Genomic DNA, 17,254 nt, shown 5'->3' with positions numbered 1-17,254 from the left:
AAGTGACAAGAGCATTTCTGGCAAGATAAACATGTATTTTCTGTACTTGCAGAAAATGTGCTTAGCATGAACAAAGAAAACAAAATGTAGCCACCACATCTCGGGACTTGTCAGCTGCACTACATTATATTTGTGTTCTTGAGTTTAGATATCCTTTAATCTCTCGCTATTCTAACTAGCTTTACAAAATAAATCTGTAAATGAAAAATATTAACCTCTCAAAGACAAAAGTAGTGTATATAAATCAGTTACCTGAGGAACTCCAAATTTAAGATTCTTCCATGATATTACTCTGTCTCCTCCAATCAAAAGTGGCTCTGCGTACACGACATTCAACTGATGAAGCTGGATTAGGAAATTGGACATATTGATGGCATCACAGTCTGTGAGAATACTGAAAATCCTGCTGAGCATGACTTCACCAGCCATCATCTTTCCATTAAAGATATCTTTGTATTTATCTTTGACTATGCTCCTTAGCGTTGCCATTAACCCATGATCTTCCTTCATACACACATCATCATACTGATGCCACTCTGAAAAAAAGTAAAGTATAAATTCGTCAAGTTAATTAAAAGTAAGCATTAAGCATATACAGGTGAAACTCCAATAATTAGAATATCATGCAAAAGTAATGGCAGTAAGTGCTGCAAAAGGGGCCCAAACCAAGTACTGAGTACATATGCATGCTTGTACTTTTCAGAGGTCCGATATTGTTCTATGTACAATCCTTGTTTTATTGATTGCATGTAATAATCTACTTTTTTGAGGTTGTGGATTTGGGGTTCTTGGGGTTTTCATGAGCTGTAAGCCATAATCATCACAATGATGACAAATCACGGCTTGAACTATCTTGCTTTGCATGTAATGAGTCTATCTCATATATTAGTTTCACCTTTTAAGTTGCATTAGTGAAATAAATGAACTTTGCACGATATTCTAATTATTCGAGTTTCACCTGTATTTCGAATATCTACACTGCAATCTCAAAAGCAAATCTTGAATTTTTTACAGTAATCTTACCTTTTCCTTGCACATATTTGGACTGAATATGCAGGCAACGATTCACAGTTTTTTCTTCATCCGCATTATAGATATATTCATACTCCTCTTTCCCATTTGCCTGCACAATAACATACTTGTATGCGATGGGTCTATCCAAACAATCCTTGGGAACTCGAGTTTGCCCTTCATACAGGAAACCATGATGCTTGAGGTCTCTGAAAAAAAGACATTTATATCAAAGAGAAATAGTGTACCAGGGGAATAGAGGGATACACACGTGAACATTTCTTTTCATGTACAACATGTTCTTTTATTACTTTGGATTTTCTTGTCTGCTATTACCACCTATTTTTTATGGTTCTTATTCTGTTAAATGTTTAACAATGCATATGACAACGAAAAGAGAAACAGTGTACTTTAACATTTTATAAAGGCAGAAGCAAAAGGTATACAGGCAGTCCCCGGGTTACATACAAGATAGGGACTTTAGGTTTTTACTTAAGTTGAATTTCTATGTAAGTCGGAACAGGTACATTTTTTAAGTGTAACTACAGCCAAAAAAAAAAAATTATATTTTTTATTTTATTTAATAAACTTCATTTTTTTTGTTTGCATTTTTAATTTTTATTTCTTGTAACTTCTTTTTACATGTTTTTGTCTTTTTAAATTTTATTTTTTTTAACTTTTTTTTTTATTTTAATGCTGGGAGCAATAGTCAGCCTGCTATTGGATATTTCAAATTGGCTGGCTATTGCATCTGCCTGCTGTCAATCAGCAGAGGAGGGGCCTGAAGGAGAAAGTTCTCTATCAGGTCCTCCCATGCTGATTGACAGCAGGCAGTGGGCGGCTGCAATAGCCAGCTTGCTATTGGCTATTGCATTTTACAATATCCAATAGCAGGCTGGGTATGGCTCCCAACCTGCAATGAAGAGGAGGCAGGGGGGCGGGGCAGAGGAGCCGCGGCCAGACCAGACTGGAGAAGAAGCCGACGGACCAGGGGACCAGGAGACAGCAGCAGAGGTACGGGGGGCAGCGAAGGCATGCAGCGGTCTGTGTCCCCGCTGTCTCCGCCAACACAGGCGCAGAGAGCAGCTGGGATTTGAAGGGACACAGGCCGCTGCAGCCACAGTTGTCCTAAATGTATCGGCAGTTGCCGGTACATTTAGGAGAACTGTGGACCCGGTTCGTAAGTACGGATTGTCTGTAAATCGGACGTCCGTAACCCTGGGACTGCCTGTACTGGGAATAACTATAATATATTTTTAAAAATGTGCTGAACTATGTTATTTTTGTTTTTTATTTGTTTGGTACAAAGCTGAACTTACAATTTTAGTTGTGACTCAAACATTTTGCATTTTTCAATAAATAATTTCTTGTCTTTGTTTACACAAAGTAGATGTGTTTAGGAATTCCTACCTCATGGACTTGCAAATTCCTGCAGCAGGAATCCCCAGATATGCCATTTACAAGGGGCAGCTGTCACCTGTTTAAGTTATTGGTCAGGCGATAGCGGTCGCATTTGAAAACGGCAGTGTGCTGGAATACCGCATGTAATCATATGTGATACAATTACATATGGTTAGGAATCAATCACTCTCCCTGCACTATGGCACTTTTTTTGTCTATTGAGGTATGCAGCATTAAGGTCTGCTATTCACTTTGAATAGCATCCCTAGAGGGAAGGGGGGAGCTGACCGCTTCAACCCTGGTAGTGCCACCAGTGCCGTGTGTGTATCTTTTGCGGGCTCAAGGGGCAGCTGATTTGGGACCCACAACAATGGCTGGGCCCGGGACAACTGCCCCTTTTACCCTGCTTTAAAGACGGCCCTGTGCTCCTTTTGCAGAGTGTGGCTGGGAATAAAGAAGTAGTGAACTGTCAAAAAGTGATCTGTGAAAAATACTACAAAGTGAGACTTCTTTAAAGGAAAGAGATCATTATTTTGCATACCTTAAACAGTTGCTTATATATAGTGGTTAGCTCCATTCACATGCTCTCTGAGTCTCCTTAGCTCCTCTGGTAAAAGTATTCTGTTGTTTACTGAGCTCAATAGCTAAACCCCAATCACACATAAGAAAAATAAATCAGGTAACTTACTCTGTGTAGTTCATCGTGCAGATGGCATCTTTCCATGGTCTATAGCCTTTAATCCCTCCACCTTTTACTATCACCTTATCCTCGTTGGTTTTCACATTAAAATGTTTGGAAACAATGACATGGAAATATAGTGTGATACAGTCCTCAGGATTAAGTTCCCTGCAGGAATAAGAATTAACAGGAGATGAGAGATATAACAATGTGATCACTGAAGTTAATTGTTTGCTGTTGTCCCTGAAGCTGTGGTCAAACGTTGGACACAGATACACAATAAGGGAAATTATTGAAGTGGGGAGACTGGGGGGAAGGGAGAACTTTTTTTTTTTTCCTTCCTTCTCTCTCTCTCTCTCTCTCTCTCTCTGTCCCGTTCCGAACCAATCCTCCATGCCGCTCTTGACCAGACGGGCACCGATTAGGTGCGTGCGGGCCGGAAGCGGTGGGAGGGGGGGGTCAGTTGGAAAATTATTTGTAGATCAGTTTAGGAAGGAGGGGAGAGGAGGGAATGGGAACCAAGGAATAGGAGACACCCAAAATAAAATATAAAATATATAAATTAATAAAAGGAAGATAATAAGAATAAGAGAAAAGCTGGGGAAGAAATGGAAAAGGAAAAAGGGCATGGGACCTACCCTTGCTAGAGTTACCTCCCAAGGATAGAAGCCGGTATAACTGGCAAAGGCTCGGTAATTTACGGAGGCCAGGGATGATTGATTTGTTGTTGTTGTTTTTAGTGTTTTTTATGTTGTGTTTGTTTTCCATGTCAAGGATGAGGATTGGCTGGGGGTTTAACTGGTATGGGGGTCTCCATGCAATGTTCTTAGGGCACTCTGAGGTGTATAGAGATAAAGGTGTAAAACACGACCAACAACTAGTGAAGAGGAAGGGAGATCGAAATAAAAGAAAAATGATTATAGGTAGGGATGCACCGATACCACTTTTTTAAGGCCGAGTACGAGTACCGATACTTTTTTTCAAGTACTCGCCGATACCAATTACCAATACTTTTTCTTAAAGGTGGGGAAGATAGATCTGATGAATAGTATTAAGTTTGGATCCCTAAATGTGAGGGGTCTCAATATTCCACAAAAACGATCCCAGGTATTATATGATATGCATACTTAACGAGTAGGGGTCCTTTTCTTTCAAGAAACGCATTTTAAAAGTTCTTTAACCCCGAAAATCTCTACTGGATACTATCCTAAATGGTGTATGAGTAACTACACCCAGAGTAAATCTCGTGGTGTGGCTATAGGTTTTCATGTCTCACTACCGGTAGTAGAGGTCCAGGAAATGGGAGATGAGGTAGGGCGTTTTCTTTTTGTTAAATGTAAAATATTTAACAAACAGTACACACTCGTTAACATCTATCTACCCAACAAAGGCCAGATGACGACATTAGTAAAGATACTTAACCTTTTGGGTGATTTCATGGAAGGAATTCTGGTGGTAGGGGGGGACTTCAACCCGAATGGACCCGAAAGCAGACACGTCTAAAGATACAGCCCATATACCCAGCTCAATAGACTAAAACAACGCTTACAGAGCCTACAGCTGGCGTATATTACATCCTAGAGCAAGGAACTATACATGTTACTCACCATCACATAGGTCATACAGTAGGATAGATTACTTTTTTGTGTCCCATTGCTTAATTAGTTGGCAGATACAAGCTGATATAGGTGTACAAATATGGTCAGACCACGCACTCATATTCTTTATTAAAACACCCCCGAATACCATGAAGTTGAGTGCGACATGGAGACTGGATGAAAATTTAATACAAGATGACTCGATAAAGGAGGCCATTAGGCAAGGTATTGCAAATTTTTTAATCGACCATAAAAACGATAACACAGCACGACCAATAAAATGGGAAACCTTGAAAGGGGTAATACGAGGAATACTCATATCCCATGGGACACGATTAAAAAGAACAGGAGGTTAAATACCACCCGGGATGAGATTTACCAATTGGAGAGCCAGCATAAAAAGAATGCAGACATAAATGTCTACAATAGTCTCCAGCAAAAGAGGACTGAATTACATCAAAGAATAGATCTGGGGTATCAAAGGTATAAGGACACAGTGAAACAAACTATCTATGAATTTGGAAATAAAAGTAGTAGATTTCTAGCACGTTCGATAAAGGAGAAACAGGGCCGAACATATATTCCAAAAATGAATTGCCAACACAGGGGTATAGTTAATTCCTCAGAAAATATTGCTGAAGCATTTCATAATTACTACAATGATTTATAAAACAAGAAAAGAGGGGAGAGATGAACAAAAGGAGAAGCTAGAGTATGTGTATCAGACCCCCCCTCGCCCAGACCAGATAATGAAGCAATCAATAAACTGGATACCCCATTCTCACTGGAAGAAATAATAGAAGTAATTCACTCACTACCGACGGGGAAAGTCCGGGGCCCAACGGGTTAACAGGCGCTTTTACAGACAATTTGTTGAAGTACTGGCTCCAATATTATTGGAAGTGTTCAATTCTATTGGTGACAGATGTGGGTTTCCATGTCAGACCCAAGAGGCATATATAAAATTAATACAAAAAGCTAAAAAGGATCCGACACAGTGTGCGAGTTATAGGCCGATATCGTTAATAAAACGTAGACATGAAGATCTATGCTAAAATTTTGGCTCTACGTATACAACCATATTTAAAAGGAGATAATTCACCCAGAGCAGGCAGGATTCGTTCCCGGGCGAGAAGCGAGGGATAACACCATCAAAACTATCTCTCTGATCCAACAAGCCCAGTCGAGAGAAATCCCTCTATGCTTACTTTCTTTAGATGCAGAGAAGGCCTTTGACAGGGTGGATTGGAAATGTATTAAAATATCTTTAGAACAGATAGGAATACCGATATCCCTAGTCTCAAAGATTATGGCACTGTATACAAGCCCATCTGCGAGGATACGTGTAAATGGGATACTATCGGATAGGTTGGAAATTACAAATGGGACAAGACAGGGATGCCCCCTGTCCCCCATGCTATATATTATAGTAATGGAACACCTGGCAATAGCCCTCCGTTAGAATGGGAATATCTGGGGGATGAAAGTAAATGAAAGCTCCCATAAACTCAGTATCTCTGCTGATGACCTACTTCTATATGTAACTAATCCAAGGCTAGCCTTCCCCTCGATCTTGGATGAGATACAGGAATTTGGGAAGGTCAGCAACTATCGTATTAACTAGGGATGTCCCGATACCGATGCTAACATCGGAATCAGGCCCGATACCGGGCATTTTGACAAGTACTTGTACTTGTCAAAATGTTCCGAAGCCTAGCGCCGAAGCTTGCGCTATGTTTTTTTTTTTCTTCTTACTTACGTCGCCGAGCGGGGTCATCTGGCAGTCTCCGGGTCCTAATTTAGGTGGCCGGAGACTGTGAGATGACCCCGCTCAGAGCGCCGCCCACCGGAGCAGCAGTGACGCGACGCTCGGCGAGGTAAGTAAGAAGAAAAAAAAAAACCCTGCAGCGGCCAGTCAGGAGCAGGGGAGCAGGGATGAGTCAGCGGCGCGCTGGTCAGGCGAGATTATTTCCAACTGAATCACTTCTATAATGGACTCCCTATAGAAGAGAGCGTGCTTAGGGACCTATCTCCTTTTGAAGAGATATGTTTAAACAAGGCAGGAGATAAACACATGGTGTCCAAGTTATATAACTTAATATTAAAACAGAGGTACCCAACACTCCCTTATTATACTAAAGTGTGGGAACGAGAGTTGGGACATATATTTACAGAGGATGAATGGAGGAAGATTTTTTTTCTAACCTTTAAATCAAGCATCTCTGCCTTAACACAGGAAAGACATTTTAAAGTACTAACAAGGTGGTATAGATGCCCATATAACTTATACAAGATGAACTCTAAGAATTCCAAGTTGTGCTGGAGGTGTTCTGGGGAAGACGGGACAATGTTGCATATCTGGTGGGCGTGCCAGTTAATAAGAACCTATTGGAAATCAATCTTGGAGATAGCGCAGGAGTTAAGGGGACTCCATGGTTTGGAGACACCTGAGGTGGCTCTTCTGTCTCTACACCATGGCTCGCTTGCGGTATTGAAAAAGGGTCTTCTATGCCCTATTCTCGCAGCTGCAAGGACAGTGATACCTAGACATTGGAAATCAACGACTTCCCCTCAGATATCGGAATGGGCTGAAGAATTAAACAATGTGATGAGATCTGAAGAGCTTATAGCTCATATATATGAGACATACGCAATTTGGCGAGAGGTGGAGCCCCTGGAGGGATTATATGAGTTCACAGAAGATCCTCACATACTTATAGGGATCATTGCTGGGCAAACCTCCCTTGGATTGGATTGGATTTGACTCTCCTCTCTTTTTCTTTTTTTCGTTTCTTTTTTTTTTAATCTTGAGGAATGGAAGGACTGCGTTAGTACACAATATATTTATTCTCTTAGTTAGAGGGATATGCATTGTTTTTTGTTATCTGTACTCTTGGGTCTGGAAGAAAGTTTTTATTGTATTATTGTTATATGTTGTTTCTGGTTAGACGGAACTATGAAGGTAGAGGAATGGAATGACTGCGATATTATATAATGTTTGTATTTTGTTAATTATATGGATATGTATTGGGTTTTTTTGTTTGTTTTTTCTCTTTGTTTTGGCATCTGTATTTATGTGATATGTGAAACTTGGAAAACTAATAAAGAGATATTTTGGAAAAAAAGAATTAACAGGCTAAGCTGTACACATCTCATTTCCATACAGGTTACAATACCTTCTAACTCGTTTGCTAGCAAATCAAACAGCAAAGAAGAGACAAAACTATAGCTCAGCAAGTGATGGAGTGACTCCATAAAGAAATACAGTATAAGCTGAACTTTAGCAATTCTGGTGAAGTGTTGCCAGGTACAGAATTGCCCATTTGACATGACCCTAAGAGAATTTCAGCATACTGCACCTTCGAATAGCTTCTTGTTCCTCTTCGTTATCTGCCTTTTGTTTATTTGATTTTTGTCCAGCTCCACTTTGCAGGTTTGAAGCATTTGTGACCTTCTGGTTAACAAAATAAAAAAAATGAAAAACATTATTATTTATTTTATTATTATTTCCCACTTATTTTTAATTATTGTAATTATTTAAGCTATGGTTTACATCTAAACTACAAGCAAGATAAAGGAAAAACTGGTCTAAACAAACTTTGTATTAATTTAAGCCTCTAACTATAACCTATTATGAATCTCAGCTCAACTTCAAAACCCGTCCACATCCGCTCCGCTTGTAGACCAGGGGAGGGCCCTGGGAGACATACTGTATAGTAGCTATGAGGTAAAAAGAGATATTGAGCAGTAAAGCGATGCAATTAATTTATCTGTAAACCCAGATGAGCTTCTCTTATGTGGTATCTTTCGCCTAATTAAATATAACAATATATTTTGTTAGATCTGTTTTATTAAATAACTATACCTGTTGGTGTTGTCATATATTCAAAGCGGTCCTGTGCACACTTCCAGTGTTATCTCAAAGAAAATGCTTAGTCTTTATGTTGTGGAGATTTAAGAGTGAAATTGTTGAGTACTTTAGCAAAAGGCACTATGCAGAGCTGACACCATTCAGTCCACAAAAATGCTGCATGTTGTCAGACAACAGGACATTGTGCTACAGTGCATTTCTGGCAGACCAACATGCATTTTTCGGTGCTTTAGGGGTCTGTAAAACATAGGGAAATGTGCATGCATTGTGGAGATTTACTGCATATGGGGTTTTTTTTCCTGATATACACTTTAAGATTTGTTAAGCTATGGTTGACCATTAACCTTAGGAACCTTTCATCTCCCCTGAGTCTGGGAGATTTCTGAAGAGACGTTAGTTGAGGATAAATTACTATTAGCCACTTCTGCACTGCTCATTCCTTCTCAGCAGACTCATCTGCTGTCCCAAGTCATGGAGTTAGCGAGTCACACACATCAGTAGCAGCAACATATGGGTACCAAAAGCACAGCCCTGATCTCCCAATCCACAACAGGTGTGTAAGCAGGGGAGAAGGGCACAGTTGGTCAATGGGAGCTTTCGTAGAAGCAGGGAGACAGAGCTATTATCCTGCTCCTGACCTATATGCCTCATAGCTCTACAGTTTTTATCTTCTGCTCCTGACCTTTAGGTCTAGAGCTCGATTTCCCCACTTCTGAGCTACAGGCCCTATAGAAAACAGATCAGGTTTCCCGTCCCTGACCTACTGTTCCCATATGTCTGCAGATCTTTTACCTTGTTCCTGACCTATAAGTCTCCAGGTCTATTACTCTGCCGCTGATCTCTATAAGTCTACATTATATTCACCTGCTTCTGACCTACATGTCCTACAGTTCTACTTGTTTAGCCACCTGCTTCTGACCTATCAATCCTGTTTAACTACAGGTCTATTCCTCTGCTCCAGGTCTCCAGGTATTTTACCCTGCTCCAGGTCTATTACCCTGCACCTGATTTATAAGTCTACAAATCTATTTCCCTGCTCCTGACCTACATGTCCTACAGTTCTACCTGTCTAACCACCTGCTTCTGACCTATCAATCCTGTTTAACTACAGGTCTATTCCTCTGCTCCAGGTCTCCAGGTCTTTTACCCTGCTCCAGGTCTATTACCCTGCTCCTGATTTATAAGTCTACAAATCTATTTCCCTGCTCCTGACCTACATGTCCTACAGTTCTACCTGTCTAGCCACCTGCTCCTGAACTATCAATCCTGTTTAAGTACAGGTCTATTCCTCTGCTCCTAACCGTTCCTTAAAGTTTGCAAGTAGATTCTCAAGTTTCTGATATATATTTAGGGATGAGCCACGAGCCAAAATCTAGCTGTTCACAACTAGAAAAATCACAAACTGATGTGTTTCCCACTGTAGCAACCAATGACCAATCATGTAATTCCTGGCCAGAGGACAGAGTGTTTTTAGGAAAAGAGAGATACTGCTATACATTGCTATATACAGAGCTAAATAATGCTATAAATAGTGCTGTATTGTGCTACATTACAGTGAATTGCAGTGTAGTGAGCTACATCATATGTAGTGAACATCCCCCATACACACTATGCTGTATTGTGCAACATTAATGGGAATTGTATTTTGGTGGGTTAAACATTCATGAATACCACCCGTTGCATTCACAGAGCACAGACCCAATAGTCCTTTTGAGGACTACCTTTTTGCGGGTATGTCAGCAACAACTTTTCTTGTTAGGGATCTTCTTTTCTTTCATTTTAATATGTTTTTTATATTTCTGTGATAGGTTATGGAAAACCCTTAAAAGAAAAAAAAAAAGGGTTTAGTGTTTTAGGATTGGTGTTTTTGGGTATAGTGTTTTAGTTGGTGTTTTTTGAGGAAGGCATATGGTATTTTAATATAATTTTAACTAGGGTCTCTTACTTTTTCTTGGTGCTCACCTATGTGAACTTGTGAACTTGCTGCTGGCACAGGCAAAACTATCTATTGTTTGTAGCCCATCACCGCATACTAGTGCACTGCAGTTAAGAGAACCATATCACCACATCCTCAATCCCCCTAGTGCTGCTAAAAAGGTTAGGCTATCCCCTGTATTTATTATGTCTGGGGGGCCTAAAGGGAGAGGCAGAGGTTCTTCATGCACAGCTAGTGTGGGATGAGCAGTTTCTGAATCTGCAGGACCAAACGGTAGTCGAATTGCACCTTTAAGATGCAGGACACATTTACCATTTCTTTCTGGGAGTGGGCATGCTATACAGTCAGATCACAATGAAGGGGTTGTAGAGGGAATAATAAAGCCTTCCCTATCCTCTTCCTCCCTGGTGCAAAGCAGCGTATTTTCAGCAACAACTGCAAATGTCCCCTTTTCTTCCTCCTCTTCTACAGCAAATCCGTTGCCCCACAAATTGGCATGGAGGGGTTGACTGAATTATTTGAGGTTACATCCGTAACTTGATGCTGGAGGATGCACAGGAATGAATTGTATCTGTTTTTGTGGAAGAGAGTTTGAGGAGCACAGAGGGAGGGGACAACAGGCAAGAAGCAGCAATTTCTATTGATGTTCCTGCAGATTCAGCTTACTGCCAAGTGGACTCGAGCAATTAGGAGGGTGGGGGGAGTGGACGATGCGGTGGCAGAGCGTACCTGGGTGTCTGGGATTGTAGAGAAGGAAAGGAAGGGAAATGCACAATAGAGGTGCACTAGATTTCATCCAGGGGCAGGGGCAGTTTGCAAAGGAGTGGAAGGAGCAGAAATAATATTTTGCCAGATCAAATCAGGTTAGTATAATTTTTTTTTTTAGGCAATAGACCAAAGCGAACACTTAACCCCTTGCATTGTGGGGGTAGCCTCACTGCAAAGGGTTAATTTTTAGTACTGTGTATTGAGTCAGTACACTATTTTGCTGGCTTTATTCTATGAAATAATACGCTCTAAATTTGATTTTAGGATTTAAAGTTTGCTATTGTCCCACCTGTTCAAAATGCAGCCTAAAACAAGTGTCTAAATACTGTGCACGTGATTCCATACAATATTATGGAGTTCCTTTTTGTAAAGGGCTTTAGCTTTACTTTTTTAAAAGCTTTTAGATCGGTTGTGGCTACTTCTTCCACTGCTCAATTCTGGCCTTATACTGCTAGCTACAAATCAGTTGTTGCAGCAAAAACTACCTAAAGAAGCCTGATTTTTTTTCAAGTTGAAATGAATCAGATTGGGGTGCTGCTGCTGTATTTATGTCAAACTAAATGTAAACTTTAAAAAAAATCAGCCACACATGCAAAATATGTGATAACAGAACACAGTGAGAATTGTACTATACTGTAATCCTGCATACAGCTCAAAAGCATCCCCCAAACATGTATTAAAAAGGAATGGTGTCTTTCCTATGTCATTCTGAAAGACGCATATAAAGGAGGATCTTTTCCCTGCCAAACACTGACTTTTTTTGTTTTGCATTGGTGCATGTTACCCATGGCAGTGCCCAACTCCCCATGCCCATTGTTTGACAATCACCATTAGCCTTGGAAATAGCCAGAATGTATTTTCAAATTTCGCTAACCATTGACTTCAACTGGGTTCAGATTATAGCTTGCAATCTTCAGAATTGAATTTATGATGAGTTTGATTAATGGCCTGCAAATCAAACCTAAGTACATTTACCCATCACTACCTCTATCCTAGAGATCTATTCCCCTGCTCTTGACCTATAGGTCTACAGGTTTATTCTGTTGCTTTTACTCTATAGATCTTATGAATATACAGGTCTATTCCACTGTTCCTGATTTACATGCCCTATAGGTCTGAAGGTCTATTCACCTACTCCTAATAGCTCTATAGGTCTACTTCACTGCTCCTGATCTATAGATCCTATAGGTCTATGGCCCCCACTACTGAATGTTTTTCATTTAGCTGTTTAATGTTTTAAATCCCTAAGTGACGTGTTTCCCCAAAACAGAAAACTAACACGCCAATACAGTAAACTTCTAGTTATCCCACGGGATTGGGAGATTACTGGTAACTTCAGCGTTAATAGTAACTCTAAAGCAACCCCCCCTGTGTAGTGGGAGTGCTGCTTGCTTTAATGTCAGATAATGGGGAGTTTACTGTACATAAATTACAAGACAATTCTGTATGAACTCACCATAGTGTTCTCATTTTTTTGGGAATCTTCTTTTTCCTTTGCTTTGTTTTGATTCATATTCTCGTTTTTAGATCCTTGTCCCTGTTTTTTATTTTCATCTTTCTGGATCAATGTATTAGAGGATGCTGATGGACTGTCCTCAGTACATTCATCAGTTTCCTTTTCTCTGTCATTTGTAATTTGTTGTTTTGTTGTCTGTTCAGATTCAGATCTTTTGCTATAACCAGTATTTTTATTATCATTATTTGCCTTTTCAGAGTTGTTGTTATTTTCTTCATGGACTGAGACATTTGTAGAATCATCTACCTTTGTGTATTTCTCTTTGTTTTTGCTGCCAGGTGATACTTTGTTATTGGTCTTTTCAGGATCAGTTCTTGGGTCTACGTCAGGAGTTGCTGCAGATGTAGCTGATTTATTTGAAATTTGATTTCTTTCATCTAAGTCAGGTGTTGTACTACTTGTGTCTTTATTTGGTTTACGTGTGTCACTTGTGTCTTTTTCACTGCTGGAGATATTTTTGGAACCGTCTTTACTCTTTACATTTTGACTAGCATGCTCTTTTTCAAGATTATTTTTTCCGCTGAGGTTAGATTCTCTTGTTCTGTCCATGGCACTGTCCAAAGTTTTCCTTTCATTTTGAAGAGTCGGCTCTTGACTAATTTGCGTACCTCCAACCAAAGAGTTGACTTTAGATGTATGTGATATGTCCATTTTTAGTACTCTGACCTGGCTAACTTTTGATTCTGTCCTAACCTCATCACTTTCAGCTGGCTTGGTAGTGTCAGCATTTTCTATTGTTTGTGCAGTGGGTTGTGTGTTTGCAGTAACAGAGGCTGCAAGACTCTCACATTCATAATCATTTTCATCAACTTCAATACTGGAGTCCTCCTGATCAGTGATAAGTGAAATCAGTGAGTTGGCAGAGTCACTGTCTGTGTTCGTTTTACTTTTCTTTCTGTTTCTTTGCTGCATGAGGAATTAGTATTTCTTTAGTAAACATAACAATTTTGGGAAAGGCAGACATAGAGCAGGACTAGACAAGTCCCCGAAGCAGGAAGCAACAAAACAGCCAGGCAATTACCTGTAAAAAATAAATCAAGGCAACTGGGCTTGCTGTATTTTTATTGAAGACGTTTTGCTGATCATCCGACCAGCTTTCTCATTTCAGAATGGCTTGTACAAAAGTTTGCTGGGAATAAATATGGTGAATGTTGCTCCAATCAACATAATCTGATCTATTCAGATCTAATGATCTGTTGCTGGAGCTACATTATCCATATTTATTCCGAGAATTTTTGTACAAGTCATTCTGAATTGAAAAAGCTAGTCGGATGATGGAGGGAATAAAAATACTAAATTTAAGTTATAATAACCCTACAATAATCTTTTACAGATATATCATGGTCTGGATGAATGAGAACCTTCACAGACAACCAGGCAATTAGTGTTTTCTAAAGGTGAGTTTAAAAACGCCTACCTGCAGCTAGACTATCCATCATATCCTGATTACTCCATATTCAGCCATTATCCATGTGCAAACTGGGCCATCTGACACTTTATACCCTGGCTGTGGGTCTGTGAAATGGTGCATCTATGGTAGTGGCCTAACCTGACCAGTTCAGATGTTCTGTGCCTGCAATTTCTTCATGACGGACAACTACCTACTGCCCCCACACAAAAGCTGGGAATATTGTGAGATGCAATTTATTTTTATTTTTTTTGGTAAAATCTGCTATTGCAACATCTCCAGTGGTTATAATGATGCTCTATGAGTATATTACAATTAATGCTAATAGATCTAAAGAGACACTGTTACCTTGGCAATGCTGGCTGCGGAGAATGAAGGAATGGTGAGGGAGCGCTGGTTAGAGCCGCATAAGGGGGTCAGTGGGAGGCCTTTTGCAGGTACACCGTCATTTTGCTTCTTCAAGTTAATGTATACAACAGAACAATGAGGGTCAAGCTGTTGAAAAGTTGGTATGTGTCAGTAGAGAACTGCTATTTGACATGACAAGATCTTAAAAGGAATTCAGAAATCATATAAATGATTTTGATTAGAGAAAAAAGGAAACTAAGCTTTTACCTTTCTTTTTTTGGTCGGTGTACTGGTATCTTTTAATGACTGAGGTTCATCTGCACTTCTTTTTGATTGGTCACTGGTGCTACTAGTTTTGGTAACATCTGCAATTAACATGAAATATTAAATATAGCGTTAGAAATATCACGGTATAAAATGTCTTATTCATCACAGTAAAACTGTGAACCCTTTTAAGAGTAAGTGTGTAATGTGTTGCAGGGTCATTCGAAGCCTTATGAGACACTTCTAATGAATGTATTTCAGATACCAACAGTTGTAACTGTGCTACCCGCTCCTTCTTTATACTCAAGGTAACAAACCAGGTAAACATTTGGCGAGTGCACTACGACCAAAACGGTCCACCACCTTTATACCTAAATTTAAGACTACATCTGCCTCCATGGCCCATCTCACAACGGACATGGCCGGAGTTTTTCGTGAATTTTACCAAGACCTGTATAGGGTTCGCCCTCCTGCAACGCCCTCATCACACACGGCTATGCATGAGAAAATTGCTCAATACCTACAAAATGTGGGTCTACCTTCGTAGCCAAGGGACACACTAATGGCCCTTGAATCTCCTATTACAGTAGCAGAATTTGAACAAGCCATCCGAACCACCCACCTAGGTAAGAGCCCTGGCCCCGGCTGTTTCCCCCTTTTATATTTTAAACGTTTCCAGACCGAACTAGCACCTTATTTTTGTAAATATGCCAACTCCATTGATACTTCCTCACCTATGCGCCCTGAATCGTTACTTGCCCACATCACCCTCCTAGCCAAACCTGGCAAAGACCCATCTTGTTGCCCTAGCTATCGCCCTATTTCGTTAATGAATGTTGACACCAAACTCTATGCTAAGATCCTAGCTACCAGAATCAGTCCACTCATTCCTCACTCGATACACCCGGATCAGGTGGGCTTTGTCCCAGGGAGTGAGGCCAGGGATAGTGCCCTCAAGTCAGTGTCTCTGATCCATTTAGCCCATAAGCAGGGATCCCCAGTTTTGCTCCTATCTACGGATGTCGAAAAGGCGTTCGATAGAGTTGACTGGGGATTCCTGTTTTCCACACTGTCTGCCCTGCGACTGGGCCCCCGGATGCTGGCGTGGATCTCTGCGCTATACTCCTCCCCAACTGCTAGAGTTAAGGTGAATGGCACCTTATCACCCCCTTTCACATTACACAACGGCACTCGCCAGGGTTGCCCCCTTTCACCATTATTATTCGTTCTCTCCCTTGAACCCTTCCTAGCCACTATACGTAACCATCCCAACATCCATGGCATATCCTCTCCTACCACTGAATATAAAATAGCAGCATATGCTGATGACATTTTATTTTACGTACGGGACCCCAGGATTTCCCTCCCACACATACTGTTTGAACTGCGCACATATGGAGAAATTTCCAATTTTAAGATCAATATGGGCAAATCCGAGATCTTGAATATAGCGGTAAAGGGAGCTGACTGTCGCAGCTTAATCCCTCACTTCCCTTTTCTATGGCGGAAAGACAGCATGCGCTCCCTAAGCATCTACCTCACCCCTAGACTCTTAGATCTGTACACCTTTAACTACATTCCCTTGCTTAATTGGGTGGACAAGACATAGACAACTGCAACATTTTGTCCAGTCCCTTAGTAGGCCTCTCCGTCCACGTCCACATTTTTTGCCCTTTGAAACCCTACTAGGGTCAACCACACGTCACGGACTCTCTGTCACTTATAAGATCCTAGCCAGTGTCACAGCAGACTCGCCTCCACCTTTCCTGGTTAAATGGGAACAAGAACTACGACATCCATTACTTCCCTCTCAGCATGCTAAACTGTTGTGAATGTGCTCCTCTGTGTCACCGGATAGCTACATGATGGAGGTTAAGTTTAAGCTCATGGCCAGATGGTACCAGGTTCCCACCGCACTGCACGCTATGTGCAGCGAAAACTCCCCCAGGTGTTGGCGCTTATGTGGCTGGCGGGCACATTTGCTCACCTATGGTGGGAATGCCCACTCATACAGCAGTACTGGAAATAAATCACCCATTACATAACCTCAATTAGTAGTATCACAACTCCATTAGATACCTGGCTCTGCCTCTTCCACCTTAACCCCCTCTCGGCTCGTTCGTATAAAAAGACAGTGGTCCCCTTCATGCTTAACGCAGCTAAGGCCCTTATTCCAAAACATTGGCGTTCCCCCCGAATACCTACCATGGCGGAATGGTTGACTCGCGTTGATGATTTGAGATTGATGGAAGAACTGCATCACTCTCCCAAAGATGACTATAGTTCTTACTACACAACTTGGGCAGGATGGATACATTTTAAGACCACTGAGGATTATATTGCCCTTGTGTCCACAGAACCTAAGTGCAGATTAGGCGGTCGCCTAAAGCCTTGCGCTCACGGGGGCCTTGCGGTGCCTAACTCACAGCAGGTTGCAGCAGAGCCGGCGTGCCC

The 17,254-nt window shown here is 40.9% G+C and overlaps 1 protein-coding gene across 1 annotated transcript in view; it reads right to left on the bottom strand.

Moving 5' to 3' along the window:
- Window positions 1-15,220, bottom strand: part of LOC108785794 (E3 ubiquitin-protein ligase RNF213-like) — a 162,824-nt gene extending 147,604 nt beyond the window's left edge. Inside the window, exons 1-8 of the mRNA XM_018554943.1 lie at window positions 15,118-15,220; window positions 14,804-14,901; window positions 14,537-14,683; window positions 12,721-13,686; window positions 8,049-8,143; window positions 3,101-3,259; window positions 1,024-1,220; window positions 253-536 (exon numbers count right to left, since the gene is read on the bottom strand). Of these exons, the coding sequence (XP_018410445.1) occupies window positions 253-536; window positions 1,024-1,220; window positions 3,101-3,259; window positions 8,049-8,143; window positions 12,721-13,686; window positions 14,537-14,683; window positions 14,804-14,901; window positions 15,118-15,220 (2,049 nt within the window). The remainder of the gene's footprint in view (window positions 1-252; window positions 537-1,023; window positions 1,221-3,100; window positions 3,260-8,048; window positions 8,144-12,720; window positions 13,687-14,536; window positions 14,684-14,803; window positions 14,902-15,117) is intronic.
- Window positions 15,221-17,254: the final 2,034 nt, after the last annotated feature.

Source organism: Nanorana parkeri, unplaced genomic scaffold (assembly GCF_000935625.1).
Source record: "Nanorana parkeri isolate BGI_ZX_2015 unplaced genomic scaffold, ASM93562v1 scaffold179, whole genome shotgun sequence".
NCBI lineage: Eukaryota > Metazoa > Chordata > Amphibia > Anura > Dicroglossidae > Nanorana > Nanorana parkeri.
Note: the sequence above shows the minus strand (reverse complement) of the source record. Positions and strands in the feature narration are given on the sequence as shown.